Source organism: Melozone crissalis, unplaced genomic scaffold, assembly GCF_028551555.1.
Source record: "Melozone crissalis strain CALT ecotype California unplaced genomic scaffold, PUWL_Pcris_2 ptg000061l_1, whole genome shotgun sequence".
Classification (NCBI taxonomy): Eukaryota; Metazoa; Chordata; class Aves; order Passeriformes; family Passerellidae; genus Melozone; species Melozone crissalis.
In genome coordinates this window covers 7244042-7268659 of record NW_026535839.1, presented here as the reverse complement: position 1 = coordinate 7268659, position 24618 = coordinate 7244042, and the positions used below count along the sequence as shown (strand labels likewise).

Below are 24618 nucleotides of genomic sequence, written 5' to 3'. Positions count from 1 at the left end.
GTCTGTAGGAGCCTTATTGATTCTCCCTTCAGATCCCAAAACCAATAAAATTATCTTCTTGAGATCCTTGCTATAAAGGCTGAAGACAGTGATTTCTCCTGGGTATCTGAACAACTTTAACCTTGTTTTTAAAAACTTGAACTCTTTACCTTTATTATGAAGGAAGTGAGAAGGGTATTTGCACGACAATGACTTCTGGAAGAATGTGGAGAGACCAATAGTGCAGGATGTTTTTGGTGTTAGTGCCCAGGAAATGTGTTTCTATCCTTTTTAATATATCAGAATACGTGCTTTTCTTGCATTTAATGGAAATTTTGGGATTTGGGGAGCAAGGTTTTGTGTTTCAAGCCAAATTTGCCCATGAATAAGAAATTCTTCTAAATGCTAACACAGTATCAAATTCTTCCAACAATTTCACTGTAAATTGGGAGAACAAAAAACGAGGCAGTAAAAGGCCTCATGCAACATGACATCTTGGTGTTAAGTGGTCAAAATACTGAGAGTGCATGATGGGTTCCATGGAAAATGTGAATGAGAAGCCTGAAAGATACTGGGACATCTGGGAAACATAGGAATCACCAAGACATCACCTGGAGACTTTAATTAGATCAATTGTTGTTAAAAAAATAAAGAAAAAAAAGTAACTCACCTAGATAAGGAAGAAAAGGAAAGAAAGAGGAAAGACCAGTAACAACAGAGTTGATGAGTCAAAATTTTAGACTTCTTGCTGTTACACTGTAGAGCTGAAATAATTTTGATTAATTGAAGAAACATACAGAAGCACAGCCCAATGTGAATTCAATCAATTATTGAAATCAGTTGAGAAGTTGTCAGAAAATTGCAGTAGAGGGATGAAAAGATACTTCCACATGTACAAAAAGCAGTGATTTTTTGAAAGTACTATAGGAAAAGAAGGCACTACGTATTTCCTGAAAATTGGATTAAAAACAAAGTATTAATGGAATAATGAGAATGTACAGTGAAGTACATATCTAAAGAGAGAGCTGCACAAAGAAAATTCAGAAAATTATTTAATTGGAAACCACAAGGAGGAATGGAGGTGCAATTGTCACTGACAGAGTTTAACAAAATTAGACCCCACCTCTGAATGCATCTAACAAAGGCTGGAGGAAGGAGCACCTGACCAGGTGAGAGAAGAAAGTGCTCATTAAAACAAAAAGAAGCAGCACTGAAATCCCATGACAAATAACCTGGTCACTTTTGATCTGGAAGTTTCTTATCTGGTTCATTAATGACAAATTGGCTGAACTGGCTGAAACTAATGATGCGTTGCTTGATACAAGGGAGGGTATTGACAAAGCATAAGTGGGGAGGAAAAAACCCATCTCCTGATGGCTGAGATGTTAAAGGCAGGAAAATACTGCCTGAATTCTGAGCAAATGAGATGAATGTGTATGACATTGTCACAAGTCTTTGTCTGTGTCCTAAATGGTGAAGGCACATCTGCTGCAACTGGGAAGCAGCACAAAGCACACAACCTCTGCAAGCTGCACAGTGGGAAACCAGGGAAAAAATAAATATATTTTCAAAAGGGCTCTGATAATTTTTCATGAACAATGAAAGATGTTGCTGTCTCTCAACAGGCATAAAAGGAATGTTAGAGAGCAAGCACCTGTGCAGTGTAACTTCATTAGGAATGCCTGGATCCATTCCATCGTGTCCATATATACACGCAATCATTAGCAATACACAGGTCATGTTTTCAATGCTCAGATCTCAACATAGCTTCAAGTTACAAAATCTCAAAGTAAATCATGAAACCAGAAGGTACAAAATTAATCTAAACAGCAGCAAAGACACTTTGCAGTTCAGGCAAATTCAGACAGGCAGTTTCCCACAGCCTTGTACTGGGTCTGCCCCCAATAAACTCACTGGGAATTTTTCCATTAAAATCAGTGTGAACAGGATCAAGTGCATGGCTTGGCTGAACCCTATCCACTTGCCAACCAGTAATTTATTATTACAAAGGCAGTTCCCAGAAATGCATTCTCATAGGGTCTGTGAGAATTAGCTATCACATAGCACGCCTTGCCTATGGGGATTTTGAAGGACACACTGTAATTTATTGGTGGGAGTAGAGTTTCCATCTCACATTGCAAACAGTCCAAATTTTCCTTTAAAAAACTTTAAAAACCTGAAATAATCTTAAGGAAGCAATGCGGCTTCCTAGCAAAGGGGATTCTTTCCTCCAAAGGTTCTTGGAAATGCCTCTGCTGTCACTTCAGAGACAATCAGGCTTTCCAGCTGTCTGACCTGAGACCCACAAGGTCTGTAAATCCTACCAGTGCCATCAATCTGATCTGCTGCAAATCTCCAGACACCAGAGACACACCAGTTTCCTTGCAAGGAACGTTCTGCCCTTTGCCAGCGCTTTTCTCCAGGGTTTCAGCAGCACAAAAGAACATCTAATTCTCCTCAGGACTTCTGGTAAGAGGTTCCCATGTGGAACAGTGGGCAATCCATCATTATGGAGCAGTAAACACCTCCTCAGAGATCTAGGGCTTAACTAATTCTGGCCATGTGCCCTTCCCACCCATAGCCCACCACCATCACCAATGACCAGTGGAACAGAAGCACCAAGGGCCACTCAGGCTCCCCAAAGTCTGTTAGCACCTGGAATTAAAGGATAATAGGAGTTGCTACAATGTTTTGGCAATCATCCCACCTCTATTCCACACCAAGCCACAAATACAAACCAGACCCACAGCCAAAAAATGGCAGCAATTGATCCCTTGGGGCTGGAATGTGATGTTACTCACCACCATGGAGTCTTAAACAAAACTTCCACTTAACTTTCAAGCACAGATTTTATTCCAAAGCCTGTGTTTTCTTGTCTGCATTTTGTTGCTATGCTGTTGCCTGCACATTTTGCAGGCATGGCAGATTTTGCCAGTCTTCCAAAAATATTCTGCTTCAGTAATATATGACCTGCAGGTTAATATCTGAAATGCTACAATGGGTTGCCATGGAAATGTCAATAACATCCATTTCTCTGCACACATTTAATTGGGATATCCTAGAAAAATACCTGGAAATTTAGTAATTTTATTCAAGTCATCTTACAGTGACTCAAAATCAGATTTTCCCCTTTTCATATATTTTACTCCATTGAAGTTGGAGCAGCTTTTTTGGGCTTCCTAGGACATTTAATACCCTTAGCTGGAGACTTGGGGCTGCTTTTTTGTAACCATTTCATAGTTTAACAAGCCTCCAGGGGCTCTGCTTAAAGAAAAACACAGCAAAAAATACTTCAACTTGTGAGTAGAATATGAAGTTAACATGTATGATTTTCAGCCGGCTCTTTAGTCAACAATTGCTTAAGAGGGACTGGGAAAAGGCTACATTGAACTGGCAAAAAGAACAGCCAGCAAGTCTGTGAACAAGGACTCAAGCAGAGATTTAATCTACAGCTTTGGACAATATAATATTTTAAGCTCAGGCCCCTGAAAGGTCTTATTCCCCAACCTCAAGAAATACATTTTTTGATGTATTGAAGAAAGAATCTGCTTTAAAAGCCACATAACAAATAGATACAAGCCCCAAATATCTAGGGTTTGGCATCCCCAGTTTCATTGTGAATAAAATGTAAATGAGAGCTCTGTAAAATGAGATCCAGACTTTTGCCCTGCTCCACAGGGAAAAAGGCATGCACGACTGCAATGTGTTCATTACTATATATAACAGGGTCTCTCTAAAAATGGAAAACCCTAGAAAGAAAGAAACCCAGTATGATGAATGAACTCTGAACACTATGATCTAGCAAAGCTCAATTAGACAAACAGAATTGCTGCCCACTCAGCAACAACAAAACACAGCTCACAAGAGGTAATTGTCAGGGCTTGCTAATTTCATATATTTTAATAGTCAGGCAAGGGCAGCTTCTCATGCCACTGTTTAGATACTGTTGCTACCACTCACAGCAGATGCTTTTCCACAAAGTGACCTGGGTTTGCTGGGCTGTGGAAGAACAGCATTTCCAAAATGTCATGATTCCCCACATCCAAAGACCATTCAAAAATCTGCATCACTTAAAACCACACCAGTCATTTATTCCTAAAATACTTCACAAAAGAAAACAAAAAAAGAGAGACAGAAAAAAAGAAAAATTGTTTCTATTGCTTTAAAAGAATAAGCCCTGCAGTTCCAAGGTAAACCTTCCCTGTCAAGTATGCAAGGTGGTTTTTGAAGGAGGTGCAGGGATGGGCATTTTGAAGGCAGCTGCTTCAGGCACAAAACATTTTTTAGTGTCTCTCACCATTCACAATCTGCAAACACCTTCAACAACTGCAGTATGCCTCCACAAGTACCACAGGAAAAAAGATCTCCTTGACAAGCAAATAGACATGGTCACAAAGTGCACAGACACCTGATGAGATTACAAGTTTAAAAAATTCCTACAGGTGGCAGTTCATGGAAACCACCATTAGGCTTGTCTTTTCAGGTTACTCTTAGACTGAGCATGGCTTATGTGCAACTCTCTCTCTGGGTTAAAGAATTCTTTCTCAAATGTTCTGTAAATAATCACTCCAATGTTTACAAAGCTATGATTCTTGAAGCAATGCTAAAATATTAGTGTTACCAGGAAAAAAAAACAACCCATGTCTCTTAAAATTGACAGTCTGTATTGACCAAACTCTGCAAAATGGAGCAGAGCCTAGGGAAATGAATTTTGATCCAAGGACAACTGTCTGGAGCCCAGCAGTGCTACAGAAGGGGATCCTGAGCACTGTGAGGCTCCTGCAGCAGGGCAGCAGTGAGGGATTGGGGGGCTGAGCCACCAGGGCTGCTGCTCCCAGCTCCTCCCCTGCTCTGAGGGATTTCTGGGCACCCTTCCTCACACACCCACCAGGCAACGCTGCAAAAGGCTGCTGAGAATCGTCCCCTGAAGAGCTGCCTACCTGTGGAACTGCCAGCTCTGAAGTGGAAATGAAACCCATCCCTAACCCCCTCAGCATCCAGATTTTGATTAATAATTTTTCCCCTTGAAAGCAGCACACGTTGACGGGCAGCCGAGCCGTGCCAGATGGTCCAAGCACACACACAGAGCTGGAACAAGGAAGGGACTGCTCAAAAACTCAGAGATAAAAGGAATAGCAAATATGCATCTCAGGCTTTTAATCAAAGAACCCGCTGACAAGTGAAATACACAGTATTTAACCCATTAACAAGCATTTCAGTTCCATGAGCTGAGCAACAATATCACATAGAACATTAAGGACCTGTTGGTCTGCAGGAGATTTCACCTTTTGCATGGGAATGGGACAAGAGGACACCAGAACCAGGTGCCACCCTCTGAGGGTCTGTTTCCAGAAATGCAGCCAGTGGAGCACAGGGTCTCCATGGGTATTGAGGAAAGCAATGCAGTGATTCAATTGCTTGCCTTGGCTCTGTTGGAACACCCAGCAGCTTCCAGCTGGTGGCTTCATCCCTTCCAGCATTGAGGCTCAGGTAGCAACAGCTGGCAAGAGGCTGTGGCCAGTGAGAGAGGGGACTGTCATTAGCAGGGTGTTACACTGCTTTAAATCAATTACCAGACCATGCCTTTTCTCTCATTGCAATAGTAAAGTTTCAATAATGGAGTATCAGGATGCAGGTGTGTGCAGGCAGTGTTGCAGGGATCAAGAAAACACCTCTATATTAACAAATAGCCATTGTTTGGCTTGAAAATTCATCATGGTCCAAGTCAGTCCTGCTGACAGACCATTTGTAATCGAATATGCAAATGTTAAGTAAAACTACTCCCAAGGTTTATATTCAAATGAGCAAAGACATTTAAATTCAAACTATTACCAGCAAACGTGTATGTGGGACTTTATGATCTACACAGTTTGGGATAAAGTATTTAGGAAAATAATTATGAATCATTTGTAACACAATCATTTAGAAAAAGCAGAGTTTGCACTCATAGTTTGCAGTAACAGTTTCTGTTACTGCTTTATCCCACTTACGCACTGTTTTGAAACAGTGTTTCTGCTCTATGGAAAAGCACAAATTTTCAAGAAGAAATTCATTCACTACTGTTACCAAACTGCAGATCCAAAGCAACTATAATCAAAAACTTTGCTGTTTTCCTCCTGGGCTAAGACATTCTTGCCTTTTAGAATTTCAGGAAAGCACAGAGGAAAAGAACCTTGCACTAGCTGAAAGGAAAGTTAACACTGCTGTTGCTTGTTCTTCAAATGAAAGTTATTTTTACCTAAAAAGTCCAAGCAGCCCCAAGCACTGCTTAGAGAACTCAAAACACAAAAAGCACCAAAAAAAAATAAGGAAGAGTCACAAAATGGTTATGGAAAGCTATTCCCCAACACAGGCTTTAGCTCTAACCCAAGGCTGGGCAGACCAGGCACCTCCTTCATACCAACCACAGGGTTACCACAGGTGCAGTGCCCACCTCCTGCAGGGTGGAACACATGCTTGGCTAAAGCATAAACATCCAAGAAGCACGAGCTTCCCTGCTCATGCCTGCACTGGCACACACCAGGGGCAGGGTCTGCACGCTCCCCTCAGCCTGGCCACAAAGGGCAGGAGGGCTCTGTGTCCTCTGTCTCACCCAGCAGCTGTGCCTGCCCTGCCCAGCGCCCCCAGCACTGCTGGGTCTCTCTGACCCAACAGGACCTGTGGCTGCAAGGGGGAGGCAGGACAAGCAGGAGTCCTGGCTCTGGCTCTAGGGCAGGGAGGAGAGCAGCTTTTAAAGGGAACAGTGCATAATTCAGTGTTTAAATACATTATATAATGCAGAACTCAGCACATACAGAGTCAGCTAAACAAACAGCCCTTTAGCTCAGGCAGTGGCTTTTGCTTTGGAGGTGCCCAATGATGTCAGGCTGAAGGACCAGCTCTGGGCACTGAAAGGTTCTCCTTTAAACCAGCATTGACCTCATGAGCAACACAGGGGTGTAGGGAAGTGTCTGGTGGCAGCCATGGAAATCAGTGCAGAGTAAGACCAAGCCAATTGTTTCTCATTCTCCAGCTGGGCTCACAGCACCATAAATGCAGAGACCCTTCCAGTGCCCCTTCTGCAAGCACCAAAATAACAGCCCCACACAGCACTGCTGCTCTGGCCAGCCCTTGAGGAGCACATCTCACAGGGCTGAGAATAGTCAGAACCAGCTGGAATACATTTTTAATCCTTGGGCCACTTCACAAGGCCTCACATGTGGCTCTCCTGTTGTGAGAAATGATAGAAATGTAGATGTTTGAAGGATATGCATCTCTCTTGAAGCTCTGGGCTTGCCTATCTTCCTTTCACTTGATGATGTCTTCAGCCTCATCAAACCACTGCATCATCATCATCATAATCATGGACAGCAGATGAAATTTATGTCACACTTTTTGTCAGAAAACATTTTAAACCAAAAACACTTATCAGCATTTTCTACTTAGAGCTTATTTTAGTGGTGCCTACCAGATGCTATTTTGTGTATTGTTATTAAACACAGAGTTTGAATCCCATGGTACAAAACAGCAAACACTACATGCTACCCATATTTTTGAATTCTCACTGTCAGAATCCATTTCCTAAACAGAGATACGGGTTGCAGAACACTTTCAGTTTGTCAGGACAGAATATTAAGGTCTTTCTGTGAACAAGTTTCTCCCTCTTTGAGCCTGGCAGGACCCGCTGGATCCTCGCCATCCTCTGTTTTTCTCAGCAGGTTGGACAACACGAACACAGCTTGTAAATAAACAAACCACAACAGGATGACACTTCACAGAAAAACACACCAGTAAATGTGAAATTGCAAAAACCTTGTGGGCGTGCACATGCATTTTCATAAGGCAAACCTCCCCACACGCCTGTGGGCGGCTGCACACCCTCACACATGAGAGCTCTGGCTGGGCTCCTGCAGGCAGAGCCTGACTTCCCAACTGCTGCTCCAGTGAACTCTGCCCTTCCACAGGGCTTCTGCCAGCAAGACACGGGGTCAGCTTGCAGTGAAAACAAGGTTTATGTCACCCTTGTCCACGAGGCAAATATTTTGATCTTTCTTTCCTCCCAGGAGACTGAGAGGCTAAATCCATTAAGGATTGTGAGATCAATGGATATTAGAAGGAAGTTCACAAAAATGAACTTTAATGAAATCTGCTGAAAGTGTTTTGTCTTTATAAGCAAGTGTTGACTAAATGTAAACACAAGCAAGTGATTAATCAACCTCAGTTTCACACTCCCCCAAAGCTGAGTTTAGGATGTGAAAGAAGGATAGAAGGATTAGCTGATACAAGAATATGAAAAATAAAATGAGTGCTTTCTCAATACTTTCCTCAAAGCTGATCACAAAAAATTTATAGGAGCATTCATATGAGAACTGGAAACTTGTTTTATAGGCGAATATCAGCTTTATAATTATTTTGTTACATTTAGCAAAATTTGGTTATATTCAACTCCAGCTATGAGCTGTTCACAGTAATCACTTTGGAGAGCCTTATAGAGCTTGAATTTAGCAGAGAAGCTAAAATTAACTCATCAGTTGAGAATTAAATTATTTTATTTTTATATTAGCTGCCAATACAGGCAAATTAGTGATATTTAAGCCAGTACAAATAATTAAGTCCTTCACCCTTAATCAATGCATATCTGAATGGAAGTAACTTGCTCCTGTAACTTGCCTCATAACCACAACAGAAACTCATTCAGAATAAAAAATCCATTTAGCCTAAGGTATGTACCTGAATCCCACTGAAATCAATTTGATTTAAGTACCTACTCAAAGCTGAGCCTGCACTGAAGTGTTTCCTCAAAGTCTACACAGATCCCAAGCTGCCTAATGAGAAAGGTAGGCACAAATACAGAAACTGAGCTTCTTCACATACTATTATTATGTTCCTGTATTCCAGGAAGATAATAATAGTTTAGCAACAGTTTATTACAGCTTGGTGGGGTGTGTGGGAGAGGGAGATGACAGCTCAGTGCCAGGAACCTGGAGTGGAGCTGGGCTGGGTGGCAGCTCTGCTCCAGCTGCAGGCCACCCCACCAATTTTTACCTCTGTACCAGAGGATTTGTGTTCCTGGTGAAACAAAATGGTGCTGCAGCAACTACAGATTTGATATCAGGAAAAAATAATAGTGAGAAACTATTTCATGAACGTTCAATAATTTTGGAAGTGATTTAGAGCACCTGGAAAAAGGAGATGTTTAATTAAAAGCAAAATCCTTTGAAGATGGAATATACTTCCCAAAGCACTCCAAAATTCAAAAGAGCACACTGCAAGGGTAGCCCACACAGCTTTGCCTGGTCCTGATATACATATTGCACACCACGCATCAGGAGCTACATGAGCACATCCCCATAGAAAAACTGATCAAAATTACTGATATTGAGAAAAAAATCAATTCAATTCATTTCATAATAATTTTATTTCCAGGCAGAATGAAACTGACAACCCCAGAAGCACTGGGGGGTTTGCCTTTTTACCTGACACCATTCTGTGGCCCAGCTAAGGCCATCCACTAAGGAAGTCCACAGCAGAAAACTCCATCAACTCTGGAGAAAAATAGGCTATTCCTGGCATTTCCCATCCAGTACATTTAAGAGCATTGTTCATTAGCCTTCACCTGCTCATCCCACATGATTTACTGCACAACTGTAGAAGTAGAAATCTTTAGATTTTTCCCCAAAATTACTGCAAATATCTCATTTTCCTAGCAAAGAACTGCCTGATCAGCTGTAATGCAGATGGCTGGGAAGGGTGACATCCCATGGCCTAAGATAATTTTCCCTGGGGATTTATTTTTCCCATGAGTGCTTAACCTTGCTTCTGAAACAAAAGCTGATTTGCCACTGAATTCTCAATCTTCCTCTTCCCAGAAATCCCCATGAATCTGCAATGTGGAATTCAGAGAAAACCCAAGACAGGAGAGAAAGACAGATGTATTTATCATGCACAGATGATGTAGGAAGGAGACAAAAAATATTGTCATCAGAGTCTTACTGACTGCAAAATAAGGGAGCAGTAATTAATCAGCAAGAGTGCAAGCTGAGAGGAAATATTGATTGGATTTGGAGAAACTTCAGTTTCCTGAAGAAACTGTTCCCCTGCAAAGGTAACCAGGAAAGTTTGTGTAAATTAGAATGGCAGCTGGCCAGCCAGCAGCCAGTCTGAGCCATTTCAGGCAATCCAGAAAAACATACACCAGATGCACGTTGGTTTCTAAAGAGTAATTTAAATACATTAGTAAATCAATGGCATTGACAGTTTGATGGACTATGATGGAGGAGTCTTCCTCTGAAATATCATCTCCAAAACCTGCAAAGCTCTGGCAACTTTGTTACAACTTTATAATATTTTTAACTTTCATCTTTTCAAAAAGCTTCCAGAGTGGAGTTGTTTCGGCTTAATTTTACATGGATTTCCCCCCTGCTGACTGGCCCTTAACTTTTTAGGGTTCCTAAATGTCAGAGAGTGTTGTCCTTTAGCATTGTGGAGGGCCAGGAGATGCCAGTGAGAGGACTGAGGACCAGCTCTGCTCTGATGAAGTTTGGGTCTGTCAGAAAGAGGCTGGCTTACCACTATTGACTAGAAGCAGTAAATTATTTCTGTATTTTATCTGACTGGCATGTGCTTACTGCTAGGGGGATGATTTTACCTCAATGTAAAAATAAAAATAAATAGTTGAAAATATTGCCAAAAAAGTAATAAAAAATTGATGCGGTTTGCCCCAGGAGGAGCATCAGAGGGTCACAATAAATGATCACATCATTCAGCACCAAGGCACAGCTCCTCTGCAGCTCTGACCTCCAGCAACCCCAGGTTTTGCCATGGGAAGGGGTCACAAATCTCCAGCAGAGCTGTGGGTTTGCCCACCCGGTCAGCCCAGAGCTGTTCGTGATGGGACTTGTGTCAGACTCTGCTTGGCCATTCCAAGAGATTTAATTGGCACTTACAGAAACAAAACCTTTCTGGTTTAAGCACATTTGGGGAGTTACCTTACCGTCTTCATCAGTAATAAACTGTTCCTGGCTAAGGTCATCTTTCATCTGCACAGTAAATAAAACTGTCACTAAAGCTGAGTTTCTGTTTCTCATCAATCATACAATACAATAAAACTCAGAGCACAGTACTTAAACCACATTTTTTAGAGAAAAGGCAAACCTTAAGGACGTTTTAGTATAATCATTTCCCTTCAGCTGATCAACATAACAGACAAAGTAATTTAGGTGGAGAAATGTGATATTAAAGCTTACAAACCTAATAATCAGATTGCCTTTAGAGGCAAAAATCAAGCTAGCTTTCCAGGCCTCACCATAGCCATTAATTAAATACTTAGCACCTCTTCAGTTAACATTCAAAGAACATTTAAGCAAAAACCCAGCAGTTTCAAGAAAAAACAACCCACTCTAGCTTATCTTTTTAATTCCAGTTCTATTATGTAGGTAGTTTTATTGCTATCAAGGAACATTTCTCATGTTTGTAAGAAGGAATTCAACTGGAAATATTAAAATATGTTCAACATGATGCTTATTTTTATCTAAAGGAAGATAAATTATTATATGTATGCAAGCACTAAAAGCAGTTGCCAGAGAAAATAGGATTTATTCTCACCACACCTGCAATATTTCAGCCACTACAGGAAAATATTTCTCTTTCTGAAACAATTAGCCTAATTTGTAGTGAGCTCACACAGACTTCCACAGCACTACTCTGCTGAAGATTATTACTTGCCTAAAATATGATGCTTACATTTTTCCAGTACATTAACAAATAGCACTGTTTGAGAGAAGACCAGGCAGGAATATTACACCTCATACTCTGTGATTCTCCCAAACCCCAGATAATCCCACACCAGTCAAAACAAATGATTCAGGTTGCCAAAACAAGTAGTTACATTTCCCAATCTTCTGATAACGTTTTACGTAAATGCAGAAGCGAATCTGGCACAGTCTGGAACCAGGGCAGGGCAGATCTCTCCCAGCACATTCGACTTTTCAAAACCCAGCACGTCAGCAGAGCCTTCATAACACAAGATGCACACCTTGATCTCTGAAGGGCTTAGGAGGTTGTGGGGTTTGCTTGTTTACAATTTTCAGACAGATGGAATCTTGGTTTTCTCGAATTATAATAGAAAAGATAGATAACAGTGCATGGAAAACGCTAGAAAAACCCTGCTGTCAGGTCCATCTCACCACATCTGTTGACATAATTTAGAATTTATTTCCATGGTGTGGAAAATGCAATTTTAAATTATTTTTTTTACCTTTTTTGAATCCTCACTCCCAAGCAGTCAATGGATCTTCCTTTACTCCTGGCTGCCCCCCAGCCTCAGGGACCTTTGTGCCATTGCCTTGCAGCCCCGTGCTGGAGCTCTCTGCCAGGGCAGCTGTGGGAGATGCACATTGCCTGGGGGCATTGAGTTCTTCAACAAACCACCCTCCAAAACAACTGCATTTAGTAGAAAATCCCAAACCCTTGTGCCTTGTGAGGTGCAGCTTGGCCACTGCCCACTGCACACCCAAGACCTTGAAATGGTGGCTGATCCTCTCAACTCCAAGTCCATGGAGTTTTCAATTCCTTCACCTCCTGTTTCGCTGAGGAGAGAACAGCTTGTCCTATTTCTTGTGAAAAGAGTGCCAAAGATAGGAATATTTATAAGGAATTTGTATCTATCTATCCAAACCAAAACATTCAAAAATCATGACTCACAATCCCCTCCCAAATCATGGGATTAAATTAACATATCAAGGGATTTTAAAAGATGCTGTTTTAAAAATTATGGAATACTTAAAATTTGTTTGTCACGCATTACCTTAAAATATTTACATAGCCAGAAACTACACATTTTTATCAACAGTTAAAAGAGGCAGAAGCTTACCTAGGGAAAAAAAAATCATCACATATTCATAAGATTCCTGGAGGCTGGACCTTTAAAAATAGTCCAAGTGTTACAATTCATCACATGTAAATTTATGGGATTTGGCAACAATGCACTTGTCTCCAGGGATATTGGAAAGAGGGGGAGTGCTCTTGGTTAACCTTTTTTTTTTTTAATAGATACAGCATGCTGAAAGTGCCCTACTAAGTATTTCCTAACTCAGCCCAACAATCAGTTTAGAACACTATGGAAACACAGCAGAGTGTGCTTATCAATGCCCAATCACTAAATATTTTGGTGTTTGTTAACCAAAACTCAATGCATTCTGGAAAAAGACCAAGTGGAAAATAAAATTACAATTTGTGAAAGCACATCCTGTCCATGCCTTTTGCCTAGAGCAATCAGAGGTGGGAAGCCAGATTTAATAAAAAAAAAATGTAGAGTACGAACCATTTTCAAGTGGTTGTTCACTTTTTTTATTGAAGGCAAAGACAATTTCATGGAAAAAAATCCCCTTTACCCTACAGTCTTTATTTTTACTGATTTTTGGTAACAGTGGGGTTTTTTTCCAAAATAAAAACTAAGTTTCCAAATCAAAAGGTGATGGTGTAGAAGGGAAGATTATTGCCCTTAGCATTCTTTCCTCAGTTTAAAAATTTGAAATACCACAACCATTCCTACCTGTCCCCACACCTGCTGTACCAGACAAGGTCACTGCTACTTCTCAGCCCAGCCTCCCTTTTGCTTTTCAATCCCACAGTGCTGGCTGGTGGCTGTGATTGCTTTGTGCCTTTTTACCACAGTTTGCAAACTGCAGCCCCGGCACAGGGGAGGTGACAGACACCGAGTCTGGTGGCATCAGACACGGCGTGTGGCTTTGCTGCATCTCAGAGCCTCCTCCAGCAGGTACCAGGTGCCAGTAACTGGAGCTGATCTACAGTTTGTGCTTTTCTGTGTACCACACTCCTACTCCTGAGGAATATTTACCATCCAAAGCCAAAAATACTGCCATAAGGTGTGAACAACATCAAGTCTCTTTTGTTTAAGAGGAAACACAGCGAGCGGCTGGTATTTTCCAACATGCAATAATTTTATAAACATTCACTAATAGAGTAACTTCCACCATACCTGCCATCCAACCCTTCTGGGGATTGTGGTATTCAGACTCCTGCAGTACCCAGATCCGCTCCACAGTGAGTACAAAGGCAACAAGAACAACTCACCAAAGCTCTGTGTCAGTCACAAAATTCACAGGTCACTTCCAAAGTGGAGAAAAAAAAATTGGATGAATGATATTGCTTGGCTTCTTTTTAATCCTTGTTCCAATCTGAACAGTGAGAAATTTATATTGTACCTGGGGCCCAAATTTCAGTGCCTCATCCCTATGGCCTTCTGTTTCTTCATTCCTATACTTGAAACCCCACTATACTGAAATAAGATAATACTAGGGTATGAGTGACAAACAACTCTGCAGTTTGGTACACACATTTGGAACAAAAATGCAGCTATTTTGTTGTTTCCACTCAAATGACCCAGTTAATTTCAGTGTTAACATCAGCTGTCAAAACATCCTCTTAGCATATTTGCATCCCTTATTTATTCAGAAAAAAAAGGTGCAATAACCAGGCAGTTATCAGAGAAACAGAAAACACTACACAGAATGGATGTTTATATTTAATTCTTGTTATTCCATCACTGTCTATCACATACTTAGTACATTATATTCCACACTTGGCAACACACAAATAAATCCAGAAAGTTTGTGTTCATACTGGAGATACCCTTACTTTCCTTTTGGAACTAATGCAGCCCAGTGAAGACACTGTCAGTAAAGCCCATGTACCATGCCAGCCTCAGTGTCCTGCTTGCAGCCTTCCAATACAACCTTTGCAAAGCCAGCACTGCCACCTGTCCCAGCAGCCACAGCCACCTCTGCACTGATGTCACCCACCATCCCCTTCCTCTGCTCTGTCACCCACCATCCCCTTCCTCTGCTCTGGCCCACGGCTTGGGGGGACACATGACTTTATGTTGGCCATCCATCACTGGAGCCAAGGAATCTCCTCAAGGCAAAGACAGTGCCACCATCCCAGAGATGGTTTTAGCTGCTGCAATGTTTGCTTAGCCCATAGGAAGTGTTCAACACGTTCCCTACATTTCCCTCCTTGGAGGGAGAGTGTGGATGCCGTGGGACAGAGAGAGAGAAGCGGCAAGCGTTTCTCACAGCGGCTTGTGAGAAGTTTTAGGGAGCTAGAAAGATGTGATAACTTGTTGAATCTTAACAATTTGCAGGTGGTGCTTTTCTACTTTATTTTTCTGTTCCTCTCAAGGACAGTGTGTGAGAAAGATGTTTCTGTTAGTTAGCCAATAGAATAGAATCTATCGTACCACTGTATAAAAATCGCGTGGTTCTTTTGAATAAAACCTTCTTTGCCTCTTGTATAATACTGCCTCTCCCCTGTTCCTGTCCCGACCCCGGTGCAAGAGTGACAGGAGAGCACATTTCCACTCTGACGGATAAAAAAGCCACAGGTAGCAGATCACGTTGGCTCCTTGCCTTCAGCTGCACCTCATCCCAGAGCCCACCTTACCTCTGTACACGGTATCCACATCCTCACCAGGAAGCTGCTTCCTGGCAGCTGCCCTGCGATAGACCACGTGTGTTCTGCCTCCCTCCTCCTCCTCCTCCTGGGCTCCCCTCTCCAGAGGCTCGATGAAGAACTCGTCCTTGTCCGTGCGGATCATGCCAGCCTGCAGCACAGGGCAGAGATGGAGCACTTTGCATTACTGCACGTACAGCAGGCACTGCCAGCAAACAGTCACAATATGCTTAAGCACACTTTAGTGCTCTCTAGAGAGCAATTAGGATGCAGAGAGGAAACCAGGTGAATTCTTTATTAGAGCAAAACAAAGCATTGTTTTCCCAGCTTGACAAGAAAGGACAAAAGGTACAACTCTGAACCAAAAGGATTTCTCCTTGAGCCACACGAGCCAAGTACAGGGCTAAGAATCTATCTGGGAAATCACCCTCTCCATTAAAAAACATCTACAATGGAAGTTACTATGACCTTAGCTATCCATCAGGCCCAGACCACTCCAGTGTTTACTATTTCTGCTAAATAAAGGAGCAGATCAGTGCCATAAGCTGATGTGCACTTCAACAGTCAAAAGTTGTAGAGTCAGCCTTTCTGTCCAGAAGCAAGATAGAAAATACTGCATCTTACTTTCAGGCAGCTAAGCTTTGTGATTATTTCCCCTGTGACACAAAGCCAACAAAATAACCTTTCAATAATTAGCTACAACTAGTTTGAGTGTCAGTAGTGCATTGTTAAAAAATAACCCAACTTATTCAGACTGGACCAGATACCCTGGTATGAAAATAGAAATTTGCACTTCTACAGGGAACACCAAAGGAGCGTCATCCAAGCAATTCTCATTGTGTTCAGAAGAAACCCTTATAAAGACTGAAAACTTTTAAAAAGAAAAGGAGTTTTTGTCATCTTTATGTAGGTGAAACAACTTGGGCACCTGGATCATCTGGGCTTGTCTCCTCTTGCAGTCCTGCCCAACTGCAGGAGGTCACAGCAGCCAAAGGCTGCTTGCAGAGATGGTTGGCTTGAATCAATTTTTTCTGCATGTTTGCACATCTGTGTTTGAGAACTTCAGCTACTGAACTCTCAGCTTGCAGACAGTCTTACTATTAACACAAATGAAATTGGTCCAGATCTAGCCTCCAGAAGCTCCTTCATCACATTCTTTCCCACTCTGCCCAGAGACAATCCTGGAGACGCTGCAGTTTATAATTTGTACTGTGACACTTTCTATATTGCTGTCTGAGCTTCTGGGAGCCTGAATCCCCTGTTCAGTGAAGCCTTACCTCAAGCTTCCAGGAGAACCAGTTTGGCTCCATTGAACCCAGTATCCTCAATTGAAACAAGCACATCTAAACACACTTATCATATTCCAGCACCAAAGTTCTCATACAGCACATATTTTTCTTCTACAAGCAACAAACTACATTCCTACTGCTATAAATACAGTATGTTCACTGGTTCCCTCCTTGGAAAAATGTCAGGTTCATTTGTCATGTCTTAACTTACATTAGGAAAGATTTCCAGTCCCAGAATTCGTATATGTAATGTATACAAAAACAGATTGGAGAGGAAGGATTAAAGAAGCAAAATTATATCAAAGCAATTTAAGCTGATGCCATCCTGCCTGTATAGAGGCAACTGAATTTGAAATCCTGTTTCTTCTTAACTAATTTAGATTCTACATCAGACACAGAAAAGGTGAGACAAGATCAGCAGCTCAAGGAAGTCAAGACAACCAAGAAAATAAGTGCTGAACCCAAAGAGACAGCAACTGGTCTTTTACTGTAAAGGGGAATACATGAAAAATTCAGACTTGACGCTACTCTCCTTTTAATGTTATTCTAACTACATAACATACACAGTTCTTCTAGATATTAAATATTATATCCAGAAATTTGTAACTCTTTTTATGATAAATGCACAACTAAACATCAAGAAGGAACAAGCATTTGCAAGTTCAACAGCACAGGATACAATGCACATGCCATACTACACCCAAGAGAAATACACTGAGAGCTTGACTGTCATGTGAAAAATATGTGATTTTGGTTTTTGCAAGTGAAAAAAGCACCATGGTTGCGCACATGTTCTTATGTATTTTTGGATACGTTAAGCCTAATATTAACTAAGCAGCTAATGCCAGACCATAGTTTGGGATGCAGACCATAATTCAGGATACAGGGGGAAATGCTGCTGTACATTGTGCGCAGCAGGGAGTACTGATGGAAGTTTGGAGGAATTTAGATCTTCTAAGAAAATTTACAAAGCATCAACATCTGCAATCAGTAGTTGAACTGACTGGACAGAGGAACAGCTCTTATAGGTGAACTTTAGCTTCCAGGGTATGATGGCCTTTTGAAAATGAAAACTCTTGGTCACAGTGAATTCTCTTCTCTGAGAAGATGAAGGTGACACCCTGGGACAGGCTGTAAGACTAAACAGAAAGAGATATTTGAATGCTGGATCCCAAGACATAAAACAGTGCTTAAACACTGACATTTCCTGCAGGTCATTGTGCCTGGTATTAGCCCTTTTTTTGTGCAGGGATATTCATGTGGCACTGGAAGCTGCCAAAGAGCAGGACAACATCAGGTGCTCTCGTTCCCCACTCTGCTTCCTGGATGGACATGACACCACTCTGCACATCACCATGGCAGCATTCCCCTACATCTGTAGGGGTATAGAAAGGAAGGAATTTAACCTTCAAACACAGAATCATAGAAATTCCTGTATTGGGAGGGCCCCCAAGGACCATTAAAGCCCAACTCCTGGCTGCATGGCTGAATGTTCTCTTTCTCATTTTATCTTGGTCTACACTGAAATTTCTCCTTTCTTTTAGTGCATAAAAACTCAACAATTATTTTTGATTGGAATTATTAGGAAAAATGTATGTTTGAACTGTAAAATTTTTATATATTGCGTGTCCTACACAGTCTTTGATTTAGCCAAATTATTGTCATGAAATAAAATACAGTAAGAAATATAAGAATGGCTGTTTCAGACTTTAAGAAGAAAATTCATGTAGATGGAAAGGCAGAGTTCCTACAGCAATCCACAGTTCAAGTCATCTGCCTAATAATATAACCACAACTATAAATGATTCATTAAGAAATATGTGGGGCTCCTGAAAGTCTCCACCACACATTTCCTTACTGCTTTGAGCAAGACATTTAACCTCTTTACTTCCATTTCTCCACCTCGGAACCAGCATAACAACAGACTTGCAGGATAATTGCATGGCCTGATTTGGGGTTTTTTTTTGGTCAAATGCTTTGAACATGGAAAGCTCAAGATGAATTGCCTAATGCATTTTTTTCTGATACTACTCAGAACACCCTCAAAAAGCCACCATGAAAGGGGTATTGCTTTTAGTCATCAACTCAACATCAGTGTTGTGCGCAGCCAAGCAAGTAATGGGGAGCAAACGACAGCAAAGGTTTGCCCACATCCTTCACCCTCCACCAGTCCTGTTCTTTTCCACAGCTTCCATCACCCCTGTGCCCGCCCATCATGCCACAACCACTGTCAGACAACCACCAAGTTTGTGATGACAACAGAAAGCCTTCAGGTTGCTGCAATTTCCTGGAGAATGCCTAAGATAGAAATGCTGTATTGTTTGAGCACACCTGTGCCTTCCCTTAAACTGGAAGGGCTTCAGAAAATCCTTGCACAGTCATCTTCTGGACATTTACTCCACAAGACATGAAAACAGATTTAAACCTTTCAATTGCCCGTTTCCCCAAAAGTTCTGAACAGAATCACAGTAGGTGCTTCCACAAACTAAGAGCTTAAAAGTACCTGTTATTGTAGTGTTTTTCTATCCTATACTGCTCACCACCCATCCCAGGAATATTGCACTTCCAGGCATTATGGATTAGCAGTGATCACCCTGCTCTACCACCCTGCAGCCACATACACACAGTGCAATCCATAACCAGGCATGGAATTGGCATCTCCATGGAAAGGAAATCCAATTCTGGAAAAACTGCTAAGCTCTTACCTCTTCCTCTCCTCTTCTGGGACTTTTAACTTGAAACTAAGCTGAATATAGGAATATTGATGATGGCAGGTGGGATTGTGTCCTGTGACTAATGAAAATATAAATTAATAGAAAAAGTGTTTGCCTTTGAAATGCACCAAATTGTAGCAAAGAGCCTACAATATCCCCCTATTTCCCAAAGCGGGACATCCCCAGGCCTTCCTTGCAAGGGCTTTTAGATCCCAGCTGCAAATTACTCAAGTCAAGCACTGCTTGGCACTCATTAATATGCATTAAAGACTAGAGCAGAAAACACTTAATCAAAAGGAAACGGCAGTTCAGAGAATCAAAACCTCTGCTAAGGCTGGCAAGGTGGTTATTTAGAAGTGAAAGCCACACAGAAAAAAAAAAATCACATGGAAGACTGAGAAGGAATGTCCTGTCTAATTATGACACCAATTACACTGATAAGCACAAATGAGTCCATTTGTGGATCACACGGAGTTGGGGTCTAGAGTTCCACCCGTCTCTTTTGAGGGTAACAGGGCTCCTGTGCATCCCTGAGACCTCCTCCCGAGGATTTCAGGGATCACAGGATCTACATGTACTGGCCACAGCCTCACGGGCTTTCTGCCCAGGTTAGTGACACTGATCCCATCCCACACGACGGAGATCTCCTCCCCAGCCCAGGAGACCTGCCAGAGCTTTGCCACCACACCACAGAGCTCAGCAGAACAGCAGGTTTCTTCTCCCATCTCCTCACACCCCCAGCCCCTCCTGCATTTCTTAAAGACATTCTTCAGAAGCCTAATTTGATGGAAAAACTGCCTGGCATATTTAGATCTACAGAAAACTCCAGGTTTTGGAGCTTGAGCTCCTGTGGATAATTAAATGTCTCTCTGGCTCTGCACTTGGTGGGCGACTTAATTGTCTCCTCATTGCATTCAGATCACAGCTCCTGGTTCTGGGCTGTAATGAAGTGACCCATCCAGTGGCTGCTTCAGGACTCCAGAGCCTCAGCCCATCCTGAAACCAGGAGTTTTAATTAATGTTCATTTTCTTCCTCATTAGTACAGATTTACAAAGCTTCTCATTGCCATAAAAAGGCAGATTTACGTCCCAATCTCCAAGCACATGATACAGATAGGAAGATAAATGCAAACAAAGCTGAAATTAGTATTTTTTTTAAATCCACGTAACTGGTTAATTAATTAAATCAGTAACCCAGAAAAACAGTATTTCAGAAACTCTTAGAAATAGCATTTCTGTAAATAAAGATCTAAATTTTTTGAGTATTTGATTCTGAAAGAGGTAAGTAGACAAATTACATACCTGCACATGAACAAATCCCAAATACAGTCTTGAAATACAGGCTATTTTCTTGAGACAAAAGCAACTCACAAACTCTCTGATATTTACCCTCAGTGCCTGGGTTATGAGCTTGCACTCCCTGCAATGCCAATGAACACTCCAGATGGAAACTGCCAATATGGGATTCTCCCAACAATCAATTCACAGAGAATCTGAGAAAGACTTGCATTTAAACATAGAGTTGCCAAAAATACTCTGTAGATGACTTGAAAGGGAAAATATTTATATTTTCAGGACAAGATATTGGACAAAGTCTTATGCCATGTTTATATCAATGTGGTTTTACCTAAAAACACATTTCTCCACATTTGACCAAAGTGGCATTAGCAGAGCAGAGAACTTGCAAGCAAATCCCTCATGTTACTTCCATGATCCTTCTCTAGGTCTTGGAGCCACAGGAACAAGATTTTTTCAGGCAACAACAGATGTGTCCTCCCAACAGGAAAGCCACGTACAGAAACACTCTTTGCTCAGTTACAGTGGAATGGAACTGGTGCACCAGGAGCTCCAGTGACTGGAGCAAGTTCACCCAGGAAGTCTGAGGCAGAGCTATGGACATGACACAGACCTTACAAACCCATCCCTGGGATCTCTCTGTATTTTCTCTTGTGCAATGTGTTCATTCCCAATCACACAGTACATTGATGCAGGAATAGATGAGTTTGGAATTTTACTTCCATTCAGCTTAATTCATGTAGATAATGCAAAAAAAAAAAACCCCAAAACCTTCCTATGTCATATTTGCATTTGACTCTTTGAGAATATTCCAAAATTCACATAGTGAAGCATTGCAGAAGAATTGTTCAGTGCTGCAAATTCATCCTCCTTTACAGTGAAAGGAGGTACTGAAGGAATTGTGGTAAATATTTGGAACACACTGGCACTTACTGTGCTGCATGCTCCTGCTGCCCTCAATCTACACTGCTCTATTCAGGCCCAGACTGGGTGGGGAAGACAGTTTCTAACTGATCATATATACTTTTGTTACTTTTAGTATTTTTCAGCTTTTTTTTTTAATTGGTTTGCAGTTAAGTCATGTTATTTTCACATATTTTCAAAAAAAAAAAAAAGGGGGGGGTGAATAATTATTGGTACACATAAGAATTACACAGCCAGACTGACAGAGAGGCAGAGCCTTCTGGGTCACCCTATGGAAGCTGTGTGTCCCTTAGGGTCCCCATTTATTCCCTGCATGGGGGTAAGGTCACATTTTCAGTGCACTTTGAGATCTACTAATGAATAGCACCATACAGGAATTACTGCTACTGAGAGCTCTTTCATGACAGGCTGCTTTTTACAGTCCTTGTTGCTCAAGGGAGGATGGGTATCCATCCATTCATGCATCTACAGACTTCCACTGCTACCAAAAATAAAATTTTGTTCCCAGAGCCCAGCTTAGTCACTACACAATTGCAGGTGTGATTGATAACAGCAGGGGGACAAATCTGAGCCAATATAACCTGAAGTTAAGAGAGCTGCATTAGTTTATAGCAGATGGGAATTTGGACCCAAATCTTGCAGTTTTATGGTATAATTCATTTTAGGAACTCAAAAGGGTTTTCTGTGGTTTTTAAGGGACACAATAGTGAGACAGACTGCATCTCATTCTCAGTGAAGCATCAAGAAAACAGACACAATTAAAGTGATTTCACAAAGCCATGCCAGCAGATTTCCAGACAAAGGTCCTGGCCAAAGGGCCTGGCTTTCACCAGTGAGCAATGCTAAAAACACTGCTTTCAACTTCTCTGCCTTTACAAGAAAATTACCAGATTCTCACCTCTGTCACTCAGCGCCTGCCCAGGGCCAGCAGCAGCAGCAGACCAGGCACAGCCCCAAGAATTTCCCTGCAGTGAATCTCCTGCCTCTGTCCCCCACGACCTGCCCTGTCCTAGCAGCCACTCACCTGTGAATCCTCAGAGAACCCAAGAGATAAATCTCATTTTCAACAAGTTGAGGTAATATACAAACCCAGAACTTTCACTATTTGCCACAGATACTCCTTTTGCAGAGCACAGCCTGCAAAAGTAGAAAGGAAAGTAGAAGCAGGCAAATTCAGAGCAGATCCCCCTGCAGCTGTACAGGGAATAGCCTGGCACCTCTGCCAACTTGGCTCCCACCTTTCAGATACCTCCACCAGCTTCATCCCCAAAAGTGTTACAATTGTGTAGCTTTTCAGAGACAAGCAGATCCTTTAGCTAAAATAATGCATAAGCAAGAATATTTTGGAAATTCTCTAGGCTTGGTGCCCACAGGTATGTGTAATTCCGAGTGGGAAAGAGGTGAGTTATTAAATAGCTGTTAAGAATGAAAATGATAAATGTGGCAGAACTTGCAGACTCAGGGGATTGTAAACTTGATTGCTGTTGTTGCAAGCAGGGAATAGTAATTGCAGTGCCCTGAAACTGAGTTTCTCAACTTTAATCTTTCAGGGAGGAAAAGCATGAATATCAAGTCCATGAATTTGCTAACAGCAAGATTCAAAAAGATTAACTTTCCCAATTTTGACACACGGAACCATTTGAAATAAGGCATTTCTGAGGACACTGACAAAACACATAGTTGAGTCCTACCCTCAGCAATAAAACTTAATTGACATTCTGCAAGAAAACAAAACAAGTCCAACTGGAAAGCTCCTCAGCTCAAACCCTCACAAAATGGGACAGTTACTACACAAATTTATTTTCAAAAATATATTTGCTTAAGGCACAAATCACCACCCACTTAAGTCAATGGGTGTCACATTCATAAGTCTCGAGGTCAGAATTTATAAATGGATTTGTAAATACTAAAGCAGTTTAGTCTCATATTCTATACAAGACAGGTCATAGACTTTTTATCAAAGCATCACTGCAGCCTGCCAAAAATTGTCTGCAGCAGGGCTGGAACACATCCACTAATGGGTAGGAAACCAGGGCTTTGAGTCCAGGGCTTTGCTATGGTAAACAAGATTAAAAGATCCAGACCACAGAAAACTGCAGAAAAAGGATTACTGTATTAAAATTTTAGAAAAAGTTTACTATATTAAATTAATCTGAGTGGAAACCCAGCATTTAAGGTAATTCCAAATTATCCTGTAGAAGTCCTGACTCTTTGCTTAGGAAGATGTTCTGCAGCAGCACTGCACATCCAGAGGAGCCTGTGAACTGCAGAGCAGCAGCTGCAGGGCAGCAGGAGCCAGCCCTGGCCTGGCCATTCCCATCTCCTGCTCCTCCCAGTGCCCACACAGCCACAGCATGGGCAGGTTTGGGGAGCTCACCCCAAAATCCCCACCCTGGGAACCTCCTTGGAGAAGCCAGTGCCCCTGGGCTGCAGCCTCTGACATTTGCTACCATGTGGAAGGACCCTCAGCAGGTAAAAATTCCCAGGTAGGAGAGAGCATCTTGTCTCACACACACTTCATGCTGTTCCATGCAAAATCTCATAACCCAAAGCCAGCCACGGGTCTGGATTTGTGGCTTGGAAATCCTTCTCTGCTAAATGTCAGCTTTACTCTAATAGGATGCCCATAAGGGTGCAGGAAAACAAAAGTAACAAAAGCTTGCTGCAACTGGAGCTTATTTTTCTTTCCACATCCTATAGCCAGGCTTATTTTAACCTTCTTTCTCTTGCCCTGTGTTGGAGAAATGGACCTGGAAAGCAGTTTTTCAAATGAGAGCATGAAAACCTAATGAGAGATGAGCTTTCAATTTTATACTGCACTCAGCTGTAGGCTCCCAGTACAAGATGTCAACAAAGTGCAAGATACAGTACAAAAACTAAAATAATTAATCCCTGGAGGAACAGGCTTATTAAGAAGGATTAAATCAAAGAATTAATGTGCACTATTTGTCTGTGTGACAAAGACG

At 41.7% G+C, this 24618-nt stretch overlaps 1 protein-coding gene across 1 annotated transcript in view; it reads right to left on the bottom strand.

The window, feature by feature from the left end:
• The window catches only part of ADAMTS2 (ADAM metallopeptidase with thrombospondin type 1 motif 2), a 167098-nt gene that overhangs the window by 89812 nt on the left and 52668 nt on the right, over window positions 1-24618 (bottom strand). Inside the window, exon 3 of the mRNA XM_054288265.1 lies at window positions 15421-15580. Within this exon, the coding sequence (XP_054144240.1) occupies window positions 15421-15580 (160 nt within the window). The remainder of the gene's footprint in view (window positions 1-15420; window positions 15581-24618) is intronic.